Raw genomic sequence first — 26,031 nt, forward strand, 5'->3', positions numbered from 1 at the left:
AAGGCAGAAGTGGTAAAATGAAGAGCCGTTTGGGAGCCGAAAGAGCCGGCTCACTAAGAAGAGCCTGAATTCCCATCTCTACTCTTCACCATCCAGTAACAATCCCTCCTGCGTTATTCTGGAAGTGCTTCCTCTCCGTGGTGACGTCACTTCCGGAAGAGAGACTCCAGATAGGGCCATTCTCTTTAGTGTTTGCCCTGTTCTCCCCAATGTCCACCTCCTCATACTAAAACAACACAGACTCACTCCTGAAACTGGCCCATGAACTCAAGCAGACGCCAGTAAGCCACCGTGTGCTATGGAGTAACTTATAAAGTGAACAAAGGAGCGACGAGGTGAGGTTTAATCTGCTGGTGGGCTTGAGGGATGGTCGATGGCTGCTAGCTAACGGTAGCTAGCTAGCAGTTTCACCGGCTGCTCCCTGCAGACTCTCTGGGAATCATTAACTAACTCATAAACTAGTGTCAAGTGCTGCTGCTGATGAGTTGTGAGTGCATCTTCCGTGAGACACCACTGCTGCAGCCATTGAACTGTTTAGGATGTTTATTCTGCAGTTTGTCCCATCATGTCTCTGCAGCTAGGAGGCGAGCTAGCTGGCTAACGTGGTCCTCTGGGAGAGCTCGCAGAGCTGCCTGATTGAATGTATAGCTTGTTAATGTCTTACTGACAGTGATGTCTGCTATATAGATATGTGGTAAAATCATTAAGACATATACCAGCCCTGTGATGTGAGAGACATCCTCCTGTTTGCATATTTGCAGCTGGATGCAGCTCCCTATTGTATCAGCTAGCTCAGTTTATCCTGTTAAAACAACTAGCAAATGTTGACTTTTTTCTATGAACATGGTATTTGTATAGTCAACATTTAGTAGCATGCATGTTAAAATCAGTGCATAGGATGTTTAATTAAATCACAGTGATGGGAGGATGTAAGGGCCCCACATCCCCCAGACTGGTGGACACCTCCCAACCCAGCTGCACCCTGGAGGAGGACAAAATGATCAGAAAGTCTGTGCATCAGCAGCATCCTTAATTGACAACCAGGGTACTGCAAAATGTTGGTGGGGACACAATTTAAGCCAAGCTAACAGTGATGGTTGTCACATTACATTGTGTGGTTGCCCTGGTTCTTGTTGGCTGTGGCTCTTTAATGTTGGCATTAAGGGGTGTCGTCCTCACTTGGGACCCCCTGCACAAATCTACCTATGATGATGATGATGTGCATTTTTGTGCAGGTCAAATGCACAGCATTCTGAGACTTTAATGAATGTTCTTATCGCTTAAGTCAATATAAATTTGTCCCCCAGAGTTGCAATCTTGTCCATTTGCACTGCTGTCAAATTAATTTGACTTGTTGTAATGTTGTAAAAGTCACAGTGAAACTAATAACTTCTTCATAATGACTCTCACTGTTGCCACAGATGGTGTGTCCATCTGAAGAGAAATGTTGTCGTGTGCAGTTTTTTCACAAAGGCTAAGGAAACATATTCTGTAATGTTGACCAATAGCAGTGCAACAAAACCAGAGCACAATAGAAATTTGTTTGTTATACACAATAGAAACCCTAATACTTATTGTCATATAATAAGAGACCTGCTTTATGTGTAGCCTAGGCTTTCTTCTGGACTGCATTGTGCTTTCTACTGTAGCCAAACAAGCTAGAAAATCATGTCAGTGGATTATTGTATTTTAAAGGTATAATATTATGCAAGAATTTCCTAAAAAACAAAGTATAAACTGATACAAAAATAATCCCTCTCAATCATCACTTATGCCCCACTAAAAGTGTGTTGTGGTGTCTGTTTCTGCAGAGATCCTGCCGCCCTCTGCCTGGATTTTCTCTTTTCTTATTATTTTGCTCTACTCTGGACGCTTCTGGGCATCTGCACAGTTGCTTTGTGCCCCATGTAAGGGTGTAACCCCCAGCCAATAACAGCGCGCAGGGTGTGCATCCTGTTCAGGTGGTCAAATATTGCCGCTTTGTCACGTCCCTCAGCTTCTCATACCGAGGCACAAGTCCCCCTTTAAGCGGCCGTATTTCACAGATGAGAACGGGTTGTGTTATGTGCATGTGTTCCAGTGAACCCCCTGCTCCTCTCTGTGCTGTGAGTGCAGCTATGATCGGTGTGTGTCTAGTTTTGATGAGAGCAGCGCTGAGCCACAGCCAGCAGACAGGAAGCCTGCATTCATTCAAAATCCAGCAACTTGGCACCTCCTTGCAGAGTTGTGCGGAGTTAGTTGTGTGTTTATTTGTTGTTTAGAACGTAACCGATATGAAACAATTAGAAAACAATGTTTTATTTCTCTGATCCACCAAACGGCAACCAACAATGGTTACATATTATACCTTCAAAGAAATGTTTTGGTCATGTGCAGTTTTTGCACAGAGGCTAATGATAGACATATTCTGTAATGTTGACCAATAACTGTGCAGAAATCAGAGCACGACAGAAACATTCATTTTAATGTTTATTATACACATCGTGCTACTTTTTGTCACATAACAAGAGAACTGCTTTATATGTAGCCTAGGCTTTCTTCTGGACTGCATTGTTATTTTTACTATAGCCGAACAATCTAAAAGAAAATCAGTGGATTATTGTATCTTCAATCTTACCTATAAGGCAACATATTCTTAGCACTGGTCAAAAGTCAAACATTGTATTATATTCATATTTTCAGTTTAACAATCATAATGATTTAAAGGTGCAAAATGTACCGATTTCAAGGTTTAAAGTTGAATTTGAGGGTGGAAAAGCTACCAGTGAAGCTCAGCAGTTAGCAGTGTTGCCCCCTCTTAGTTGATTAGTCGACTAATTTGTCGGTTTGGTTTTAGTCGACTAAGATTTCTTTTGTTGATTTGTCATTTTTTAAATGGTAAACACAGGATTTAAAGTGGTGCTTTTGTGTGATTCTTTGTGGAGAAACTCAGTTTCACAGATCTGTTGATTAAATCATCAATTAGTCGACAAAATCATATTAGTATTAGTCGACTAAGAATTTCTTTTGGTCAGAAGACAGCCCTAGTTGCCTGTCAGCAAGATGGTGGTGGTTTCAAACCTGAACCAGGGAGCACTCTTCGTCTTCTTCACTCTTCTCACTCGTTGGGTGCTGGAGGCTCCAGTATCTGTGACAGTGATTTTTCTTTTTAGATGAATGGAAAATTATGTAATTGTCTTCATATGTAGAAATGGGCACATCTTAGTTATTTCTTATATCCTCACTTTTTCCAGGCAGAGCTTACATTCAGACCTCCTCAATCAACAGTTCCTCCCACTTTGGCATTCACCATTGCTGCACTACAAACTTCTTATCTTGACCTCGGCCTTCGACTGACTAAACTAGACCAACGAGGATGTCCCAGCTCCAGTTTCAGTGTCCGGCCAGCCCCATGCCTGCTGCCTCTGCCCCACAGCAGCTGGGGCAGCCGCAGCCCGGCTACAGCATCCCCTGTGCCTCTGGCACTCTGCCCTCGGAGAGCGCCAGCCAGCCCATCAGGAGCTCCGCCCTTCCCGCGGGCTCAGCCACTCCCTACAATACCACCATAGGTTTGTTTCATTCATTTGTTTGTTAAAAAAAAATCGTGTTTTTCAGTGTTGCCATTTATTTGAGTTTTTTTTTGTGCAAAGTAAAATACTTTTTGTTTAGCCACTAACATTTGTGGTTGCAAATATCAAATGCAAAAGTATACAGTGTGTATTTGTTAGATTCACACTTTGTTTTTCTGCCGCACTTATGGAGAGCTTTCTGGATTCCACAGTCACTGCATTTGAAATATTTAGGATTGTATGCTTCTTGTTTTCAAAGGTTTATCAAGCCCTTCATGTCTATAGATATATAGATAGATGCACTTTATTGATCCCAAATTTGGAAATTATTGTGTTACATCAGGAGGTTATCCAGACAATGCACAGGAAGAGTAAATATAAATATCAACACTAGAGATAAATATCTATAGAAAAACAATATAGTAGAATGCACTATAAATATACCAGACTACTACAACAACTGACATAAAAATATAATATACAAACATAGAATAACCTGCTATATACATTAGCAAAGTGTGCACATCTGGTGCATTTTTTTTTTTTAATTTTAAAAAAGGTAGTATGCTGCAAATTCAACATGTGTAAGGTTATTTAAGGAGTGAAACAGTGGAGTATGTTTCTCAGACTCATCGTGTATTTGCTGTCAGACTTTGGGACTTTGTGTTCATGATCATGTCCGTTTGCTTAGTTGTGAGTATTTTGGATCTTGTTTTTGTCTCGTCACAGTATCTAACATGGCAAACCCTAAAGAGAAGACCCCCATGTGTTTGGTGAATGAGTTAGCCCGTTTCAACAAGATTCAACCCGAGTATAAGCTGCTGTGTGAGCAAGGACCAGCTCACTCCAAGGTACTGACTTTATTCTTTTTCTTTACAGACAAACTAATATGCTCTTTTTTTGTCACAAGTTTATGCTAGTTACGTGACGGCGAATCTATTGTCTTTCCCGTTTCTCCTGCGTCTGTCAGATTTTCTCAGTTCGACTCACACTGGGAGATCAGCACTGGGAGGCAGAGGGGACCAGCATCAAGAAAGCCCAGCATTCCGCTGCTGCATCCGCCCTCGCTGAGACGACGCTTCCCAAGCCCACCGTGAGGACGCCCCGCAACACAGGCAAGGACCCAGGTGGGCTCTTCCCACTGGCTCCGTCCCACTCTCTGTCTGTTAACGCTTAGCAGAAAAGAGTTTTCTCATATATCTTTGTTTTTCTTTGTATTGGCCTTACAGCAGATGGCATGACACATACCATGGAGTTAAATGCACTATGTATGAAGCTTGGTAAAAAGCCCATGTATAAACCCATCGACCCATACCCGGGGATGAGACCGCCAAACTTCAATTACAACGTCCGGCCTCCAGGACCTTACCAGCGCTCTATGCAACAGTGAGTTTCCTTTACTTTGTAAATGAGAAAAAGATGACATTTCATGAAGTCTGTTTTTGAGATGGAAAAAAACGGTTGCATTTGATTTCTTTTTTTTTATGTCCAGGTACTATTACCCATTTCCTCCAGTGGGACCAATGATATACCACATGGAGCTTTCCATCGGAGGCCAGCAGTTTATTGGGAAAGGACGCACACGGCAGTTGGCCAAACACGAAGCTGCTGCCAAGGCCCTGAAAGTGCTGCACAAGGAGCCAATATTGCAACAGTTGCCAGTAGTGAGAAAAGAAATGCAACAGTCAGCACGAAATAGAGCTAGAAAAGCCTTTGTGCAATTTTTATTCAGACTTTCTCTTCCTTTAATATCTTTTCTGCTCTTCACAGATGAACGGAGAGCCCGAGGAGGAGAACCTCAACAAATCAGAAATAAGTCAAGTGTTTGAAATTGCACTTAAACGCAACTTACCTGTCAACTTTGAGGTGATTTGTACAATTCCTTTTATAAATGTTTATAGGAATACTAAAGCTGCAACAATTAATCAATTAGTTGTCAACTATTAAATTAATCGCCAACTAATTTTATAATCGGTTTGAGTCATTCTTTTAAGAAAAAAAGTAAAAACTCTCAGATTCCAGCTTCTTAAATGTGAATATTTTCTGTTTTTTTTTTTTACTCCTCTATGACAGTAAAGTGAATATCTTTTGAGTTGTTGCCAAAACAAGACATTTGAGGTCGTCATTTTGGGTCAATCAAGAAAATAATCGTCAATGAAAATAATTGTTATTTGCAGCCCTGAGGAATACATTAGCTAAGTGATATGTAGACAACATGTATGACTTAGCACAGATTTTTATCCAGTTTAATTATAAAACACAAATGCCCCTCTATATCATGATTTGTCTCTGCTGTTTTCCAGGTTTTAAAGGAAGAAGGCCCTCCCCATATGAAGAGTTTTGTAGTGTGTGTTACAGTCGGGGAGTTCGCTGGAGAGGGCGAAGGAAAGAGTAAAAAAATTGCCAAGAAGCTGGCGGCGGCGGCGGTGCTGGGGGAGTTGAAGAGGCTGCCCCATATACCCAGTGTGGAAAAGACGCTGCCACGCATCAAAAAGAAAACCAAATCCATCATCAAGGTAATTGTAACTGCTGAGCTGCACTAAGAATAATCAGTAAAGACTTCATTAAGTGATGATTAACCTGTCACACTTAACAGCTGCAGACCAGCCCAGAATACGGTCAGGGGATGAATCCCATCAGCCGCCTTGCTCAGATCCAGCAGGCCAAGAAGGAGAAGGAGCCGGAGTACAGCATGGTGACGGAGAGAGGTCTGCCTCGGCGCAGGGAGTTCGTCATGCAGGTGATTTTAGAAGCCCTTAGAACGTGACTCATGCAACATCCGTCTCCGTTGTCCTCGCCCTTTGCTTGTTCATTTCTCACCCGTTCAGTTCTTCCCTCTGTGTTTGCTGCGTGCTTCCTGGTGCAGGTGACAGTGTGTGGCCAGACTGCAGAGGGCATGGGACCTAGTAAGAAGGTGGCCAAGAGGAACGCAGCAGAGAAAATGCTGGAGCTCTTGGGATATAAAGTGCCTCAGCCTCAACCCCCGAAACCGGCACTCAAAACGGATGAAAAGGTACTGCTACGCCTTTTTAACAAGTCTTGTAAATATGGCTCCAAGATATATCCCCAAATGGAAATACAACGAACACACAGTCACAGACAAACAAACACAGCCGCCTAAGCACAAGACACATACACAAATCCAAACATGACAAAGGAAGTCTGAGGAATTTATCTATCTTATGTTACTTTTCTCCTCCTATCCCATGCTTTACAAAGATATACAGAAAATACAAAAACATTATCAAGAAGATATTCAACTAAGGCTACAATCTCCAGTCCTGTATCAAATCTAAACCATGAACATGATTTTTTTGTATTAATATTTGTCTTAAATCATGATATAAAGGACAAAACAAAAAAATGAATTCTTCTCAACCTCATTTAGTTCACAACATTGACACAGTGTTTCATCTACAGTTACACTTCTGTATCTTCCAGTTTCAATATGTTGTGGTAATATACCACATCTTAACTGTGCACACAGGGACCTCTGACTTTTAGGGAAATTATATTTAACATATTTTTCACATTTGTAATCTTAAATACACAATAGGTTCTCAATTTTGGCTTTTGCCAGATTTCGGTGACACTTCATTTTACAGATCTGCAAATATCATGTTAATTAGGTGATATTTCTTTGGAATTACTGCCAAATTACCCCAAAATTGATCAAAAATTACTTTATTATAAACATTATTTATTAATTATTTTCCACTATTTCCCAATAGCTGGTCATTTATTTAATACATTTAGAGGAAAAGAATACAAAGTTAATTGTCTGCTGATAAGTTATTTGCTCATTATTATCTATTTATATGAAGTTTTTTTTAAAACTCCCTGAATCATGACATTAGCTACCAGGTTACATTTGTGTAGACAACAAGTCACACAATGGTGAGATTTGTGCCTGATCAGAAGTGTCTTCTATTAGTTTTGGTTTTCCACCTCCGATGAAGAGCAGCGCACAGCCGCTTCTCAAGCCTAAGGGCCCTATTTTAAAGATCATTAAATACTATTTTAGCATATAATTATTAAATAATGTTTATAATAAAGTCATTTTCGATCAATTTTGAGGTAAATATCGGGGTAATTTGGCAGTAATTCCAAAGAATTGCTAATTATCACCTAATTACCATGAAATTTGGGGACCTTTTAAAATGAAGTGTTACCCAGATTTCTTCTGCCCATGATTGTATGTGTTTAGCCCGGACCTGAGGTCTCATTTATAACCATTGCGTACGCACAAAACGGGGCCTGAAATGTGCGTACGCCACTTCCCACGCAACAGTTGTAATCTATAAAAACAAACTTGACGGGAGAATGTGCGCACCGGTACGGAAACTTTGACCCGTGCGTACGCACATTATGGAGGCACCGAGATAGGGGAAACTGGAGACGCAGGTGGTGAGGTGGTGGATTGAAGCCAGACTGTAGACATTAAACCTCATTATACGTATAATGATGCCTCTCACACATTTAACTTCACTTCATACTTATATCCACTGTATCATAAACATTTAAAACAGCAGTGTTCTTTGTGCTAGTGAGCCATAACTATTCCATAAGCACCTTACAAATGTAAAATATATCAGCCAACTCAAATCTCAAAATCAAATTCAGCTCAATATCTCATCAGCGCTGTGTCACCATCACAGTCCCTCCACCTCCAGAGCTCAGAGGAGAGGGTCGGACTACCGACAGTCGCAGTCAGCTGTAGCGCCAATAGTTTTAATAATATTTTCTAATAGTGCAGCATATATCACCAAGTACCATATTAGTTTTCATAAAGTTGTTGTCTGATAAATCGCTGCAGTAAACATGACATGTCTTATTCATTTATTTATGGTTTATTTGATAGGGACAGATACAGTATACCTAGACAAAATGAAAACAGCTATATGCAACTATCAGACTGTCTACAGTGCGCCACCGCGGTGCGCCACACACACTACTCTGCTTCCTCCAGTCACCTCCACCCGGCACATCTCCACCAGTATGGAGAGTGTAAATAAACAAAGTGGGGAAATAAAACCAGTGACAGCTCTCACACAATCGTTACTCTCCATATCCTCATTATCATTGTCAGTCCTAATCATAATGCAGGACAAGTTCGCCATAAAAAGTTAAATAAATAAATAAATAATAAATAGTGTACACCTGTCAAACTTCCTTTTTCTAACGATATCCAGCGTGGGGGGGCGGAGGGGGATATTACTGATTGTCTTGATCATTTTAGCAAGTTGTGAATGGATAGGGGCTGACTCCTGTAAACATTTAAACACAGCAGTGGCACTGGTAACATGCTGCATGGTGCTGGTGGATTATACCGGCACTGAGGACTACAAGACGTGAATGACAGAATCAGGAGGGAAAACGTGTTCAGAGACCTCCTCACCTACAAGCGCCTCGATCTGTGTGTCAGAAAAACTCCTTTTCTCTGTCTTCCTCTCGGTAGTTGCCGTGATTCACTGTAAAGATCCACTGATCAACAACAGGCTCATTTACATGCAGAAACATTCATGAGGTGCTCTGCATCGACCATTTATGGTTGAATGTGGCCGTGTAGAGGGCGGAATATGAGGCGGATCCACGTGCGCACATTTCCAGGTGGAGTGTGATTTATAAAGGGAACATTGCGTGCAGATGTGCGTACGCACGGTTTTATAAGTCGGATTTTCTTTTGGTGCACGCCATTTTCGGCTTTTGTGCGCACGTACATTTTTAGTATGGATCCTACGCACTGTTTTAGAAATGAGACCCCTGATATTTAAACTCCTCCAGACACAAGATTTGATATCTGTGACAAACCTTCATTCCTTCATGTATATTGTTTTTGTACTATTTAGACCCCAGTGAAGAAACCTGGTGATGGGCGTAAAGTGACCTTCTTTGAACCTGGCTCCGTGGAGGAGGTGGCAATGAGTAAGTGTCAACAGATCTACTGGACTCTGATATTTTCTAGTGGTCATATTGTGTTATTATTATTAATGCACCCCTCACAAATGTGCGTTTCCTTTCCAGTTTCCAAGGAGGACGACTACCGCCTGCCTTACTTGAGCCACCAGCAGCTGCCTGCAGGTATCCTGCCCATGGTCCCCGAAGTGGCTCAAGCAGTCGGGGTCTGCCAAGTATCCCAGGACTACAGTCGAGCTCCACCCAACCCAGGCAAGATCACAATCACTGCCATGATTGCCAACGAGCTGCTTTACGCAGGGACGTCGCCGACCGCTGAGACGATCCTAAAGAACAAAAATAATCTGACCGGGCTGCCCCACGGACCCCTCACCAGGCCTTCAGAGCAGCTCGGCTTTCTTTCATCGGTGCAGAACCTGCAGGTAACTGACAGCAACCTTCTGCTTCGGTCAATTCATTAGTGTGCATGCGTTTGATTTAGACTTTAAATAAAAGGTAAAGATTCAATGAAATGTTTTTATTTTGCTTGCAGGTGGAATACAAAGATTTTCCCAAAAACAATAAGAATGAGTTTGTGTCACTGATTAACTGCTCCTCCCATCCACCGCTCATCAGTCATGGGATTGGGAAAGATGTAGAATCCTGTCATGATATGGTGAGTTTGTTTTTTTTTGTTTTGTTTTTAAACAAAAATAAAATACATAATGTATCGCTACGGTTTAATACTCTTTAACAATCTTATGTCTAGAATGCATCTGTCTTCAACTTACAGTCATAAATGGCAATTGCCAGAAGTAAAAAGCTAACTTTAGGCTATAAACGAACTACACCACGGTTGCACGACTTCACATCACCACCAATAAGCTAAAGGCGTATTAGTGTTTGACGTCATGACATTTAGTAGTCTCAATTAGCCACTTGTTAGCAACCGCCTTTAGGTTGCTAACTTTAAAGACAAAATTCACGAGTGGGAAATTTACTCACATATTTTTATATCGTAGAACAAATCGTTAAAATCTCTTGAGCTTGTGTTAATCACAGACCTTATCTCAGACATCTAACTTAAAACCCATTGACTTCAAGACGAGGGAACCGGAAGTGCTAACATGCTAACTCATTTCCGGGTTTTAGAACTCGATACCTACCACTACTACTAAACTCAATTAAGTAGCAGTTGGCTCTTTAAAATGGTCACTGATTCAGATGCAGATTACTTTATTGTTACTTTACTGGTGGTGGTTGCAGAGTGTAGAAAAAAAGCTATCTTAAAGGTCCCATATTGTAAAAAGTGACATTTTCATGTTTTTTTTTTATTATCAAGCGGGTTTAAGTCCTGTATAAATATTGTAAAAGTATTGAAATGCTCAATCCATGGAGAAATATACAGAGCCCGTATTTAGAAACTGTTGCTGACAGGCGTCAGGATCTCAACAGGATCAGGATCACAGCTGTACAATATATATTTACCATTACACAGTTTTAAACGTAAACATTCTCAATGTTCAATTTCAGTGTAAGATTTCACTTTGCTAGGCGTAATATAGTTTTTAAATGAATTCAGACTTTCATTTCATTCATTCTCACAAACCGTCGTTGAGGTTGGCACGGGTTACCATGGTTACGCGTCTCCAACCGTCAAGGAGGGCTCTCAGGAACTGACGATGTAAATTACTGCTCAGAGCGTCTGAAAAGATAAATACTATTGTTTATTCACACAAAAGTATGTTGAACGATAGTACACATATTATTGGGTCTGTGGTGCATAGTATGGGATTTTCGGTCGCAGCATATGTGAATGACATCAGCATCAGGAAGTAAACAGTGACCCAAGCTGTTGCCTAGCAATGCAATTCCGTTGAAATGCGCTACAACGGAGTGTTTCAGACAGACGGTAAATAAACATCATGTAAACATGTTCTAGCAGAAACTCAAAATAAAAGTATGAACCTGAAAATGAACATGGTATGTGACCTTAAGTGCCTGGGAGGACGCTTCGGCGGAAAGAGTTAAAGGTCCCATATTGTAAAAAGTGTGATTTTCATGTCTTTTATATTATAAAGCAGGTTTAAGTGCTTTATAAATACTGTTAAACTATCAAAACACTCAATATACGGAGAAATACACACAGCCCGTATTCAGAAATTGTGCGTTTGAAACAACCCGTTAGGATTTCTGTCCATTTGTGATGTCACAAATATACAATATTTAGACCATTATACGGTTTTAAACAAAAACATTCTAAATGTGTCCCAGTTTCTTCCCTGTTGCAGTTTATGTAAATAACATCAGCTGACAGGAAGTAAACATGGACCCAAGCTGTTGCCTAGCAACACATTCCGTTGCAATTCCGTTGAAATGCACTAAAACGGAGCGTTTCAGACAGAGGGTAAATACAGGTATATTCAAGCAGACAGTATGAGGAAAATAATTTTTTTTTTTTAACATTATAGCATGTAAACATGTTGTAGTAGAAACACAAAATACAAGTATGAACCTGAAAAGAAGTATGATACGGGACCTTTAAGATGAGGTGCGGGAGGGGGCAGGCCTATTTAAACAGGCTCTTATTGAGAATGGTCACAGCTGATGAAATAAAGGATTTCTTGTTCTTGTTCTCCCTAGCCACTGCAATAAGCTCTACTGTTCTTCACCTCTGCAGGCTGCATTGAATATATTGAAGTTGCTCTCGGAGTTGGACCAGCAGCAAAATGAAAGGACAGGAAATGGACCAGTCTCTCGGTAAGCTGTGACAAACAAACACCGTCTCTCTCTGCGTTCCTTATAGCTGTGTTTACAATAAGCCTTTCATTCCGCTAATAATCATAATGAGTAATCAGAATAGAAAGGCCTCACGTAAACACTTCAATCAGCATAAAATGGCTTGTTCAGAAGACGTTGTTTGTCATTTGTGCTCTCTACTAATTTTCCGAGTGCTTCATGTTTCCCAGGGAACCTTGGGAGATAATTATTCATTTTCTGAACATAAACAGAAGGCTCAGCTTTTGCTTAATAACCCCGGTTGTAGTATACGCTGATAAAAAAACAAACAAAGCTGTTAGAGTACTAAAAGCACAGCAGGAAGCTAATAATAGTTTCAAGCACTCAACACGGTCGGATTTGATGTTTTGCTTGTTTGTTTGTTTTTCTGATTGTTTATTGTGTAAACAGGACAACTTTATCAGATCATTTTATTCAGCGCACATATAAATACTTCTATGGGAATCATAAATTAAAATGAATACATTTAGATGGATAAACACCAAGGTGAAAATAGTTTTTAATTTCCAAGTAGTTTTTATTTTATTTTAGTTTGATTTATTTTGTCTCAGAAGAATGTAGCTACATATACATACAAAATACATGCTTTGAGAACTGTGAATGGCCAAAATGTTTAGTGTTTAATCTTTACGCTACTTTCATGAATCAATGGCGGCATAGCGCCATCTTCTGGTGTCAAGGCCGTTCAGTTTCTGTGGTTCAACGTCACGAGAGCTGACGGAAATTCATGCAGTCTCCTTTTTTCGGTAGTGATATATTATTATAGTTAAAAAACTGAAATGAATTTACATTTATTATTATTTTATTTTTTTATTTTTTACTCAGGCAGGCAATATCGTTTCAGTTTATTTTTTCTCAAAGGGTATAGTTTTTATTTAGTTTCACTAAAAAAAAATATAAAAAAAATATATTTTTCACTGCTTATTTTCATTTTAGTCTCAGTTTTAGTTTATTATAATATCCCTGATGAACACTGGTGCATGTAAACACAGCCATCAAAGGAATATTTTGGGACTGATAAACTTAACAGCGACACTATATGTGACTTATTTTCCCGCAGGTGTGGCAAGCAGGACATGGACGGTGACTTGCACCTCAAACAGGCTAACTCAAGCACATTGGCACAGACCCTGGACGGCACTGTTTAGATGATCAGGTTTGGTTGTCTGTAAAAGCACTAGAGAAAACTCAGACACTGTGTTCTTAGTTTTAGGAGTTCTACAGGAAGCTCTGGGCGCTGTAGGCTCTAAATCATCACTGTTCATATTCATCGTTCCAAAATGTTCACAGTTAAACAAGATTGATAGGAAAAAAAAGATTTGTTTCCTCCCCTTGATTTTGTTTAATTGTACACAGTATTTATTTTGTTGCTTTGTAGAAAAAAGCAGCTGCATCCTAGACAGTGAGTCGGGGGTTTACTTGCTGGTTAACTGTGAATTCTGTTTAGTTTAACTCGTCTCCTCTCTGGGAGACCTTCTAATTCTTGTTTTTAAGTCTTTTTACGTTTTATCCCCCCGCTGAGGATGGAAAGGTTCGGACCTCGTCTTTGTCTAGGGTGCAGCTGGCGAACCTCTGTTGATTTTCCTTGAGTGCTTTACATCAACAACCACAAGTGAAGTGTTATTGACATTACCATGTAGGGCCGGGAAGAATTTGTGACTAAATGTAGCGTGTGATGTAATGTGACGTTGTCTCTGATGTGTGTGAACAGGGACGTTCCCCTGTTGAGTCAGTTTCCCCGATAACTCCCTCTTCATCCCTAATGTCATCCTCCTCCTCTCTCTCTCTCTCCGCTCCCCATGGTAATTAAACTTAACGTGCTTACGTGCACAAAACAAAACCTTCTGTTATCTCGTCTTTTTCTTTACCTGCCGATGACTACGAAGTTGAGGTTATCTATTATTGAATATTATAATTATTCCGGTGTGGCATAACAGTTGAACACTAGTGATTGCATGGAACAGAAATCAGATTATTTAACGTGTTATTTTGTATGCATCTGCCATATCGTGATATATATATATATATATAAATTAGGGCTGCAACGATTATTTTCATTGTTGATTAATCTGTTGATTATTTTCTCGATTAATCGATTAGTTGTTTGGTCTAGAAAATGTCAGAAAATGGTGAAAAATGTGGATCAGTGTTTCCCAAAGCCCAAGATGACGTCCTCAAAATGTATTTTTTTATCCACAACTCAAAGATACTCAGTTTACTGTCATAGAGGAGTAAAGAAACCAGAAAATATTCACATTTAAGAAGCTGGAATCAGATAATTTTGACTTTTTTCATAAAAAATTACTCAAACAGATTAATCGATTATCTTTATTAATCTTTGCGGCTCTATATACTATTCTTATTGGAAAAACTATTACCATAGCTCAAATATTGCTCAACCCTAGGGTCCAATGTAGGCTTGTGAATCGTTTAAATTTGATCAATGCTGATGGTGATTCTGTTTATCAAATCCTAGTTCTTAATCTTGTGATAATATTTGAATTATTGAAAACAAAAAGCACCTTAATTTAGATCAGAATTTAGCTGTTGTAAGCATTTATGTCGCATAATAACGATATATTCAGTGATGATTGTTTTGATACAAAGCTAAAATCCAGAAATGTAAATTATAATCGTCAGTAGTCGTAGTAATAGCAGAAGGAGCAGTAGTAGTAGTAGTAGTATTATTATTGCTTAAGAGCAATGCACCAATCAGAAACAGGTAGAGACTGATCATCATAATAATAAAAGTTTGCTGTTTTCATTTTTATTCGAGTGCCTAAACATAAGGTCATCCTAGGAAATTATGACTATGACTGGAGACATTGTAAACAGTACATTCTTACATCACGCTGTAGGAGATGCCTCATTGTTAGTCATACTTGCTCCCTTGCATGGAAATATTGTGATTACGTTTTACTGTATCACTGCTGTCTTTTGAGATTAGTCAAACTTGTAAAAACTGTGTGCATTGACACATAGTCACATAATCCACAAGGTGGAGGGGAGAAAGTGCAGTAGCTTTGAAATTGGCCACTGAAAAGTCCTTTTTTTGTGACAAAAGTGAAAAAGAAAAATGGAAAAAAGCATGTTTCTGAAAGAATTCCTGGTAATTATACATTTTTAGAACTGGTTCCTAATACCCCCCTATTTACTGCTAGCGTCATTACGTTGTTGCCTTTATTACACAAGCATGGAGATGTGTTTAGAGAAGTGGTTTTCAATCATTTTTATTTTATGTAAACATAATACAGCACAATACTCTGGTACATTATTAAGTTACAGATATTAAACACGCTCCCATTCCCCTTTCGGCCGGTCCAGGATTCAGTCACTGTTGCGTGTGGTGAGAACAGTTTGAAGAGACTTTAAACTTCATCTGAACATTATTAACATGTTTTGGGGTGCTGATGACCACTTGGCTGAGTCGTCATCTAGGACACAATGATCAGTCTAAAGATGTAAAGCCTCTGCATTACTTTTCATCATCCGTATGTGATTGAATCCTGGCTGTAGCCGGGCAGTAACAGTTTGGCCTACTGCTGTCCACACAAGCAGGACGATTTTACTCTTTTTTTTATTTTAAGTTTTTTTTTATATATATTAATTTTAAGGTTTTGACTCTCAAAAGTTGTCTTAACTGCACTCAGGAACGATTATGCAACCTTAACGGCGCCGTTAGACACTTGTTTCCTCTTGGTGTCAATGAAGGGGTACATGCACTTGTCGGACCCCATGAAACGATACGTGACCACGTTGGATTCCCACGGCAACAACCTGAAAAGGAACATGAAATACTGAGCTTCTAAGCAATGGAGGTGCACAAAAAAACAGACTTATGTATGGTCCATTTGTGGTTGATATGAATTGGCAGCTTTGTACTCACGCCCTGGAGAGGAAAGGCAGGTATGTGAGGCGAGGGATGCACACTAAAGGCTGGTCTATCAGGATGGCGTTCATGGCCTGCTCCACGCAGTACTGGGGCTCCAGAGGGGGCAGCACCAGTTCCACTTCCTCCCTGTTAGTGGCACCAAAGGACAAACAGCCTGTTACTTAGGAGTTACTATGCAGCGTTTTGACAGCAAACACAAACAGCCACTCGTTGTTGAAAGTCAATATAACCATATTCATGTGCTGCATTTTTATTGTACAGCAGTAGACGGGAATTTAGTTTAGCTTATGACCCGAATCATTTCAGAACAATTACTGCAAGATACACCTAAACCTAGAGGAACAGAGGCAAGCCAGGGAACTCTTTAAAAATCGAGTTTTAAAATAAAGTTTTATAAAGCAAACTTAACAACAGAATGATGGATATTTGGTGTGTCTGTGTTGATTGGGTCGAAATCACCCCATTCTAGGAAATACAGTTAAATGAGAGGATGTGATTGAATTAAGCCAGTGTTAGGCTGTTATAGGCGTTATCAGATGCTAAGCACCATAGATGTGGCTCAATAGGGGCCTACTACACCCACTAGTAGGTTTTTATCATCTATTCATATAGATTACTGAAAGAAGGTATGAAAGAAGACAACAGTGACCGTAGTAATTATGACAGGAGCAGAAGCGGAAGTCAGGCGCTGTATTATTGACAGTGTGAACTCGATATAGGGTGGAGCTTGGGGGCAATGGATGGGACACAAAACACAGACCGGTGTTTGCATCCCGTGTGAAACGTGTTGTTTTTGTGTTCACAAGCATTAAATGCTTACCCTTCAAGTTCATGAATACTACTATGTTAATGTTAATTAAAAAAATCTAAATACAGTAAAATATATTACCTAAAAAAAAACACTAAGGCAAATGAAAAGCATTAATGCTTACCCTTCATATTCATTAATACTACTATGTGAATGCTAATTAAATGTAAATGTTAATTAAAAAAATCTAATACTACTATGTGAATGTAAATTAAAAGAATTGAAATAATGTAAAATATACTACCTAAAAAAAAAAGAGCAAATCAAACCCCGCACGTTTGATGGCGTTGCCTAGCGTCTGCGTCGAGCAACCCTCCGTCTGCTGACAGTGGAGGACTGGTTAGTCCTTCGTCTGCGACAGCGGAGGCCAAAAACACTTGGTTTTTGATCTGTGATTGATGGGCGTAACGGGGGTCCTATAAGTAAACTTTCGGCGACGTTCCGTGATGTCACTTATGATGTCACAGTTCATGTGACATCATAAGTGACATCACAATGGCAACATTCCATCATGTCACTGATGATGTCACAGGAGAGTTAGTTTAATCTGATTGTCAAGACTTTCTGGCAATTGTAGTGTCCCATGTGTCTACTACTACTCTGTCAATCTCTGTTAGAAATTATTGACTTCATTGGAGGAACTATGACTACTTCTATGTTGATGTTAATTTGAAAAACCTAAATACGGTCAAATTTATATAACTTTTCTATGCATTAAAGGACCCATATTATAAAAAGTGAGATGTTCAGGTATTTTTTATTATAAAGCAGGTTTAAGTGCTATATATAAATAATATGAAAGTAGTGAAATGCTCAATCTACAGAGAAATACACACAGCCCGTATTCACAAACTGTGCCTTTAAATGAGCCGTCATGATTACTGTACTTTGTGATGTCACAAATCTATGATATATAGAACATTTAAACGTAAATGAGTCCCAGTTTATTTCCAGTTGCAGTGTATGTGAATGACATCAGCTGACAGAAAGTAAACATGGACCTACATGTAAACTGTTGCCTAGCAACGCAATTCTTAAAATTAAGGGCACTGTCATGCACTAAAACCAAGTCCATACTGTAGATGCAATTTCAGGCAAAGCCTGTGTGTTTTTTGACAATCCTTCGCTGTCCGCAGACGTAGGAGAACTTTCCGACGCAGACGCTAGGCAATGCCACTAAACATGTAGCCCAAGCATCAAAATGACAGTGCCCTTCATTTTTTTTAAAGGTCCCATTCGTTTACATGCTGTAATGTTAAAAAAAAACTTTATTTCCCTCATGCTGTCTGCCTGAATATGCCTGTATTCACCCTCCGTTTTAGTGCATTTCAATGGAACTGCAACAGAATTGCGTTGCTAGGCAACAGTTTACATGTAGGTCCATGTTTACTTTCTGTCAGCTGATGTCATTCACATACACTGCAACTGGAAATAAACTGGGACTCATTTACGTTTAAATGTTCTATATATCGTAGATTTGTGACATCACAAAGTACAGTAATCATGACGGCTCGTTTAAAGGCACAGTTTGTGAATACGGGCTGTGTGTATTTCTCTGTAGATTGAGCATTTCACTACTTTCATATTATTTATATAGCACTTAAACCTGCTTTATAATAAAAAATACCTGAACATCTCACTTTTTATAATATGGGTCCTTTAAGGCATAGAACAGTTAAATAAATTTGACCGTATTTAGGTTTTTCAAATTAACATCAACATAGAAGTAGTCATAGTTCCTCCAATGAAGTCAATGATTTCTCACAGAGATTGACAGACTAGTAGTAGACACATGGGACAGTACAATTGCCAGAAAGTCTTGACAATCAGATTAAACTAACTCTCCTGTGACATCATCAGTGACATGATGGAATGTAGCCATTGTGATGTCACTTATGATGTCACATGAACTGTGACATCATAAGTGACATCACGGAACGTCGCCGAAAGTTTACTTATAGAACCCCCGTTACGCCCATCAATCACAGATCAAAAAACAAGTGTTTTTGGCCTCCGCTGTCGCAGACGAAGGACTAACCAGTCCTCCACTGTCAGCAGACGGAGGGTTGCTCGACGCAGACGCTAGGCAACGCCATCAAACGTGCGGGGTTTGATTTGTCTCTTTTTTTTTTAGGTAGCATATTTTACATTATTTCAATTCTTTTAATTTACATTCACATAGTAGCATTAGATTTTTTTAATTAACATTTACATTTAATTAGCATTCACATTGTAGTATTCATGAATATGAAGGGTAAGCATTTAATGCTTAATGCATTAATGCTTTTCATTTGCCTTAATGTTTTTTTAGGTAGTATATTTTACTGTATTTAGGTTTTTTGATTAACATTAACATAGTAGTATTCACAGTTCCCTTGATGAAGTCAATGATCTCTGTCATTCAGACTAAACTAACATTCCTGTGACATCAACAGTGGTTTCATCTGTGAGATCATAAATGATCATGTCATATAAACTGTGACCTCATCAGTGACATCACAGTTTGTGGTTGCGTCCAAAATTCCATTCTAGCATGCTATTTAGTACGCTTAAACAGTATGTGAGATATTTTAGTAGGTCCGAAACCTTAGTATAAAACCAATAGTATGCGAATTGCATATTATTTCCGGTAAAATATTACAGTATGCAACGCTGAACATTACGGTGGCATAAATATCCCACAATGCAATGCGGTAGTGAAGACAACGTTCATGATAGACGTCGACAGACAGCTCTGTAACATCAATAACACTGCAATTTAACTGTAAATATAAGATTTCACTTTGCTCGATTTAATACATATTTTAAATGAATTCAGACTTTGCATCTCACCAACCGTCGATTCTAACACATGAGGTTGGCACAGGTTACCATGGTTATGCGTCTCCAACCGGCAAGGGGGAAGTAATGACGTTAATTACTTCTCAGTGTGACCGAAAAGATACATACTACTGTTTATTAGCACAAAAGTATGTTGAACTTACTATTGTACTATTGTACACCTATTGAGTATATAGTGCATAGATGCTATTTCGGACAAAGCCTGTGTGTTTTTTTGACAATCCTTCGCTGTCCGCAGACGTAGGAGAACTTTCCGACGCAGACGCTAGGCAATGTCACTAAACATGTAGCCCAAGCATCAAAATGACAGTGCCCTTCATTTTTTTTAAAGGTCCCATTCGTTTACATGCTGTAATGTTAAAAAAAAACTTTATTTCCCTCATGCTGTCTGCCTGAATATGCCTGTATTCACCCTCTGTCTGAAACGCTCCGTTTTAGTGCATTTCAATGGAACTGCAACAGAATTGCGTTGCTAGGCAACAGTTTACATGTAGGTCCATGTTTACTTTCTGTCAGCTGATGTCATTCACATACACTGCAACTGGAAATAAACTGGGACTCATTTACGTTTAAATGTTCTATATATCGTAGATTTGTGACATCACAAAGTACAGTAATCATGACGGCTCGTTTAAAGGCACAGTTTGTGAATACGGGCTGTGTGTATTTCTCTGTAGATTGAGCATTTCACTACTTTCATATTATTTATATATAGCACTTAAACCTGCTTTATAATAAAAAATACCTGAACATCTCACTTTTTATAATATGGGTCCTTTAAGGCATAGAACAGTTAAATAAATTTGACCATATTTAAGTTTTTCAAATTAACATCAACATAGAAGTAGTCATAGTTCCTCCAATGAAGTCAATGATTTCTCACAGAGATTGACAGAGTAGTAGTAGACACATGGGACAGTACAATTGCCAGAAAGTCTTGACAATCAGATTAAACTAACTCTCCTCTGACATCATCAGTGACATGATGGAATGTTGCCAGTGTGATGTCATAAATGATGTCACATAAACTGTGACATCATAAGTGACATCACAGAACGTCGTCGAAAGTTTACTTATAGAACCCCTGTTACGCCCATCAATCACAGATCAAAAACTAAGTGTTTTTGGCCTCCGCTGTCGCAGACAAAGGACTAACCAGTCCTCCACTGTCAGCAGACAGAGGGTTGCTCGACGCAGACGCTAGGCAACGCCATCAAACGTGCGGGGTTTGATTTGTCTCTTTTTTTTTAGGTAGCATATTTTACATTATTTCGATTTTTTTAATTAACATTCACATAGTAGCATTAGATTTTTTTAATTAACATTTACATTTAATTAGCATTCACATTGTAGTATTCATGAACATGAAGGGTAACCATTAATGCATTAAGCATTAATGCTTTTCATTTGCCTTAATGTTTTTTTAGGTAGTATATTTTACTGTATTTAGATTTTTTGATTAACATTAACATAGTAGTATTCACAGTTCCCCTGATGAAGTCAATGATCTCTGTCATTCAGACTAAACTAACATTCCTGTGACATCAACAGTGGTTTCATCTGTGAGATCATAAATGATCATGTCACATAAACTGTGACCTCATCAGTAACATCACAGTTTGTGGTTGCGTCCAAAGTTCCATACTAACATGCTATTTAGTACGCTTAAACAGTATGTGAGATATTTTAGTCGGTCCGGAACCTTAGCATAAAACCAAATGTATGTGAATTGCATATTATTTCTGGTAAAATATTACAGTATGCAAAGCTGAACATTACGGTGGCATAAATACAAGGGGGAAGTAATGACGTAAATTACTTCTCAGTGTGACCGAAAAGATACATACTACTGTTTATTCGCACAAAAGTATGTCGAACTTACTATTGTACTATCGTACACCTATAGTAATAGAAGACACTCCTGATCAGACACAAATCTCACCATTGTGTGACTTATTTTCTACACAAATGTAACCTGGTAGCTAATGTCATGATTCAGGGAGTTTTTAAAGAAATTTAAAAGAAGTTATTTGCTAATTATTATTTATTTATCAGCAGACATGGAAATAAAGCATATAAATTAACGTTGTATTCTTTTCTTGGAAATGTACTAAATAAATTACCAGCTATTGGGAAATAGTGGAATATAATTATCAAACAACGTTTATGATAAAGTCATTTTCAATAAAGTTTGAGGTAAATACTGGAGTAATTTTGCAGTAATTCCAAATACATTTTTCACCTAATAAGCATGAAATTTGCAGACCTGTAAAATGAAGTGTAATTTTATTGACATACCGTATCTTGCAGCCTTCAAACATGCCCGTGTCCACAATGTAGGGGCAAACGAGAGTAGTCTTCACTCCTTCAACCTCGTCAGCCAGCAGCTCATGTGCCAGAGACTCGTGGAAGCCCACTGCTGCAAACTTACTGGCACAGTAATCCTGTCTCAAACAACAAATCAAAACTTGTATGGAATATTTATAAATTGATTGTGATTTTCCACATCTTCTACTCAGACTGCTGTTTTTTTGTAATATGCATTTTAATAGTCCCTTTAATTTGCTGAGTTAGGCAGAGAAGTGTGTGTGTGTGTAAAGACTATAACAACGGTAAAGCTGTCGTATCTTTGTGGTGCAGTAATGTTTCTCCCTCTCTGGTTCACCTCCACACAAGCTGTGCTGAAAAGACCGAGGACGCTGGCAATGGTGACGATGTGTCCATGATTCTGGGCCTTCATCTGAGGGAGGAAGGCCTTCACTGTCTGAGGCACACACACACACACACGCACACACACACACGCACACACACACACCACATATATTGTTAGATCGCTGCAGGTTATTATGAGGCAAGTGTACTGACTTAAATGTTGCTCAACATTGAAGGAAGCTTATGTTGCACAAGCAGCTTCACATTAAGAGGCTTTATGTGGGAATCCTAGTGTATAGTCTATAGTGTGAAGGGGATAAAGCTATTAACGCAATACATTTAACGTGCCATGTGTGCACAATGACCTGCTCTGTATGGCAGCTGATGCTAAAAAGATTGTGAAATTCAAAAGCCTCATTTTCAGCTCTCTGAATTTCAGTCAGTGCTGAATAATCAGTGTCTGTGTTCCACTTAAAAAGCCTGCAAAACAGAGATGATTTGATTCAGAGAAATTAAATAGTGTTTACCAATCAGGGAACAAAATGGGAAAAGAAAGGTGGCACAGCATCAAAGTCAGTGTGTGTGTGCAGCTTTATGTTTTATTAAAATCTCATTGCTGACGTGTTTCTGCCAAAGCAGGAGAAGTGTTTAACATTCACTTATATACCACCCAATCAGGAAGTGTTGGTCATTGTCTTGATTGTATAAGTGATTTGCTGCTACACCACTCATCCACTGAGCATAGCTCTAGAATGATGTTTTTAATAAAACATGAAGCCACACCGACAAACAGACTGTTTTCATGGTGCACCACCTTTTTCACTTTGACAACTGATTTGAATTTTAAGGGATTGTCTTTTGTGGAAATATTTACTAATACTGGCACACATGATCGAGTATTCCTGTTGGCGTACAGCTGAAAAAAGTCATAGAGTTGTGATCAATATTTGGCTGTTATTTACAACAAGAGATTACTTCTTTACCGTAATTAGCATTATTGTTCTGGAAAGGGCGATATGGAGAAAATAAAATATCATAATATTTTTGTAAATACCTCGATATTGAGACGATATTGTAGGGTTTACTACCGGTGCTTTCACAAAATATTATATACAATGAGATTTTTGATAAATATTCATCAGTAATGTGGATATAATGACTTAGTGGGTAAGTAAGGGATAATGTGCAGCGAGCCAAATCAATAATTTGGCACAAAAACGGTCCGCCAGAGTCCAACATCAGAACTGCGTCCGTAGCAACGGTCTGTTATACATAGCAACGGTCTGCTATAAAGAAATAACAGACCGTAGAACGCTGTGATTGACCAATCAGAATCGAGTATTCAACAAAGCCATGTAATAAAAGCAAATAATAAGCTAGAACAGTCTGGTAAGTTCAGAGGATGACATCACTTTACTGTAACGCAGCCTTCAAACCCAGGAAAAGACAACACTTATGCCATATTACAATATCCAAAATCTAAGACGATCTGGTCTCATATCACGATATCAATATCATATTGATATATTGTCCATGCAGCCCTAGTTATAGATGAGCACATTAAAGGGCTTTATCTTAAGTACCTGTATTGAGTTAAGACTTAAAATAAATACTCAGATCCGCACTGTCCTCCAGGTAATAGGGCATTTAGTACTAGTCCTCCAGGTAATAGGACATTTAGTACTAGTCCTTCAGGTAATAGGACATTTAGTACTAGTACTATGTAATAAGTGAAGGGCAGCTGGACTTCCTGTCTGTGTTTCATGACTCAACACTTCAGGTGTGAGTGATGACATGTCTTAATGTTGACTAAAGAGTTCTCACCCAGAAGAGGGCGTGGCAGTTGACCTTCATGGTCCTCTCAATCAGTTCATCAGGACAGTCCAACATGCGCTCCCCGGCCACCACTCCAGCGTTGTTCACCAGCATGGTAACGTCCCGGCCCAGGTCCTTTCGTACCAGCTCTGCGCTGCGATACACGTCCTCCCTTTTGGTCACATCCACCGTGTACGTGTGCGCCTTGCCCCCCATCTCACGCACCAGCTTGGCTGTCTGCTCGTTGGAGCTGCTGTTGATGTCCCACAGCACCACCTCTGCCCCGTGCTTGGTGAACTCCTGAGCGAAGAGGCGACCCAGGCCGCCACCTGACCCGGTGATCAGCACCAGCTCGCCATCGATGGGCTTGGTGCGAGGGCGCAGGACGACCCGCAAGGAGTTGCGAAGGATGAAGTAAATCACATCCAGCAGCATCATCTGGAGGTCCATTAGAAAGATCATGTTGATCTGCGTTACTGCTGGTGGTCAGTGGGTCAAACTGGACAGGTGTTATCTGTTTCCTACGGACTGACTAAGTGTTGGAGTGAAAAAAGATGCAGACAGCCAAGCTGGTGTTTCCCTCCTTCTGTGACCCTCATCCTCCATCCAGGGTTTATTTAAACACTCTCCTCCCGGATTAGAGGAAATACCTTGAGCTCCTCATAAAACCACTGTTGTTGCGAGCTGTGAATGTATGCTGTTTCATCATTACTTAGGAAAATAGCATGTGCCATGTGGCAGTACACTGAGTTAAAGAAGTTTCAGGGTCTTTGTTATTCAAAGTTCACAGATTGCACATCATGTACATGTGAAACTCAACATCTACCTCTAAATACTATCACACATAACTATATGGAAAAACTTGCACCTTTATATGTAAAATATCTGCATTATATGTCAGTTTATCTCTCAGGTTTCTCAGTATAAACAGAAGGAAGGAAAGATAAGGGAAGAATAATGCTGTGCATGCTCACATTGAGGTGAAGAGAATAAATGGGACAAATTGGTGATGTTTCATCATTAGTTTCTATTAGTTTAACGCCCCATAATAAATCCAAATAATCCAAAAAGTCCCACTAATTGTGGGAGGATTTCAATGCAGTTTGTTTCTAAATCCATCCTCAGCTGAGTGAGTATTTTTAAAAAAATATTTTTAAGTAATACAAAAGTAAGAAAATGAGAATGAAGAGCTGCTAATTACTCTAAACCAGGCCTATTTAATTGGCGGCCAATGGGCTGAATCCGCCCCTTTACGACCTCAATCTGGTCCTTTTATCATTTATAAATATGAAAAAAGTATAACAAAATAATAATAATGTCTTCCAATAAGAGAGTTTATTCCCGTTCATCAACATTACCGCACATGCTATTGTTATGGAATGTTAAAAGCAATGCCATTGTGTTTTTATTTAAGTAACCATAAAGATTCCAAGTTTATGGGTGTTTACGTTGTTTTATTATTAGAAGATCATCATTTTATTTCTAAGCTAATTAGCCCATTCATTAGTTATGTCTTGTTAAAAGTTTGAACCCAGGCTGTTTGAGCAGAGGGAGTTTAGGAGAGTCAAACTGAATTTAAAAAGACGTTAAATACAACATTGTGTTTATTAAAACAATAATCTTCTAAGATTAAAAATGTGTATTGTTTCACATTTAAATTCCTATCTTTGAAGATCAGACATAGGAAACGTAAATGTCCAGCCCCTTGGCCCTTCTAAACATGTAATAGAATAGACCTGCTCTAAACCTTATAGACTCCCAGACATCTTGTACCTGTACAC

General features: G+C 39.2%; 2 protein-coding genes and 1 long non-coding RNA gene across 8 annotated transcripts; 2 read left to right on the forward strand and 1 right to left on the reverse strand.

Moving 5' to 3' along the window:
• The first annotated feature begins 121 nt into the window (after positions 1-121).
• On the forward strand, positions 122-14,082 carry stau1 (staufen double-stranded RNA binding protein 1). 3 transcript variants are annotated; one of them, XM_037764237.1, is made up of 15 exons: positions 122-335; positions 3,234-3,548; positions 4,278-4,399; positions 4,519-4,675; positions 4,778-4,934; positions 5,041-5,212; positions 5,319-5,414; positions 5,852-6,064; positions 6,145-6,288; positions 6,415-6,561; positions 9,398-9,473; positions 9,573-9,886; positions 9,997-10,119; positions 12,124-12,203; positions 13,303-14,082. In XM_037764237.1, exons 2-15 carry the CDS (start codon positions 3,356-3,358, stop codon positions 13,388-13,390), a joined length of 2,082 nt encoding a protein of 693 aa, XP_037620165.1. In that variant the 5' UTR covers positions 122-335; positions 3,234-3,355; the 3' UTR covers positions 13,391-14,082. The 3 variants fall into 3 exon arrangements, with proteins under 3 accessions (XP_037620165.1, XP_037620172.1, XP_037620182.1); XM_037764244.1 differs by having other exon boundaries at positions 3,238-3,548; XM_037764254.1 differs by having other exon boundaries at positions 123-335; positions 4,519-4,663.
• A 1,374-nt stretch (positions 14,083-15,456) lies between these two features.
• On the reverse strand, positions 15,457-24,841 carry LOC119496039 (retinol dehydrogenase 10-A). Of its 4 annotated transcripts, XM_037783098.1 has the most exons (5): positions 24,260-24,841; positions 22,449-22,547; positions 22,082-22,227; positions 16,129-16,260; positions 15,457-16,019 (listed from the first exon to the last, which is right to left on the reverse strand). In XM_037783098.1, the coding sequence occupies exons 1-5, from the start codon at positions 24,710-24,712 to the stop codon at positions 15,899-15,901; spliced, it is 951 nt and encodes a 316-aa protein (XP_037639026.1). In that variant the 5' UTR covers positions 24,713-24,841; the 3' UTR covers positions 15,457-15,898. The 4 variants fall into 4 exon arrangements, 1 of the variants encoding a protein (XP_037639026.1); XR_005208653.1 differs by lacking the exons at positions 22,082-22,227; positions 22,449-22,547; positions 24,260-24,841 and adding an exon at positions 19,311-19,329; XR_005208637.1 differs by lacking the exons at positions 22,082-22,227; positions 22,449-22,547; positions 24,260-24,841 and adding an exon at positions 17,187-17,205.
• On the forward strand, positions 18,830-22,288 carry LOC119496176. Its single transcript, XR_005208666.1, has 2 exons — positions 18,830-19,050; positions 22,094-22,288. It is a non-coding gene; the product is annotated as an uncharacterized LOC119496176 (long non-coding RNA).
• Positions 24,842-26,031: the final 1,190 nt, after the last annotated feature.

Source organism: Sebastes umbrosus, chromosome 1 (assembly GCF_015220745.1).
Source record: "Sebastes umbrosus isolate fSebUmb1 chromosome 1, fSebUmb1.pri, whole genome shotgun sequence".
Lineage (NCBI taxonomy): Eukaryota > Metazoa > Chordata > Actinopteri > Perciformes > Sebastidae > Sebastes > Sebastes umbrosus.

What these genes read in the sequence shown, in the direction of transcription:
- stau1 (XM_037764237.1), top strand. Translation starts at nt 3,356, where the DNA reads ATGTCCCAGCTCCAGTTTCAGTGTCCGGCCAGCCCCATGCCTGCTGCC. An exon ending in TCCCTACAATACCACCATAG is followed by an intron (nt 3,549 to 4,277) that starts GTTTGTTTCATT and finishes GTCTCGTCACAG; the next exon opens with TATCTAACATGGCAAACCCT. An exon ending in AAGGACCAGCTCACTCCAAG is followed by an intron (nt 4,400 to 4,518) that starts GTACTGACTTTA and finishes TGCGTCTGTCAG; the next exon opens with ATTTTCTCAGTTCGACTCAC.
- LOC119496039 (XM_037783098.1), bottom strand. Translation starts at nt 24,712, where the DNA reads ATGATCTTTCTAATGGACCTCCAGATGATGCTGCTGGATGTGATTTAC. An exon ending in TCAGCACAGCTTGTGTGGAG is followed by an intron (nt 22,228 to 22,448) that starts GTGAACCAGAGA and finishes TGTTTGAGACAG; the next exon opens with GATTACTGTGCCAGTAAGTT. An exon ending in TTTGAAGGCTGCAAGATACG is followed by an intron (nt 16,261 to 22,081) that starts GTATGTCAATAA and finishes TGCCACTAACAG; the next exon opens with GGAGGAAGTGGAACTGGTGC.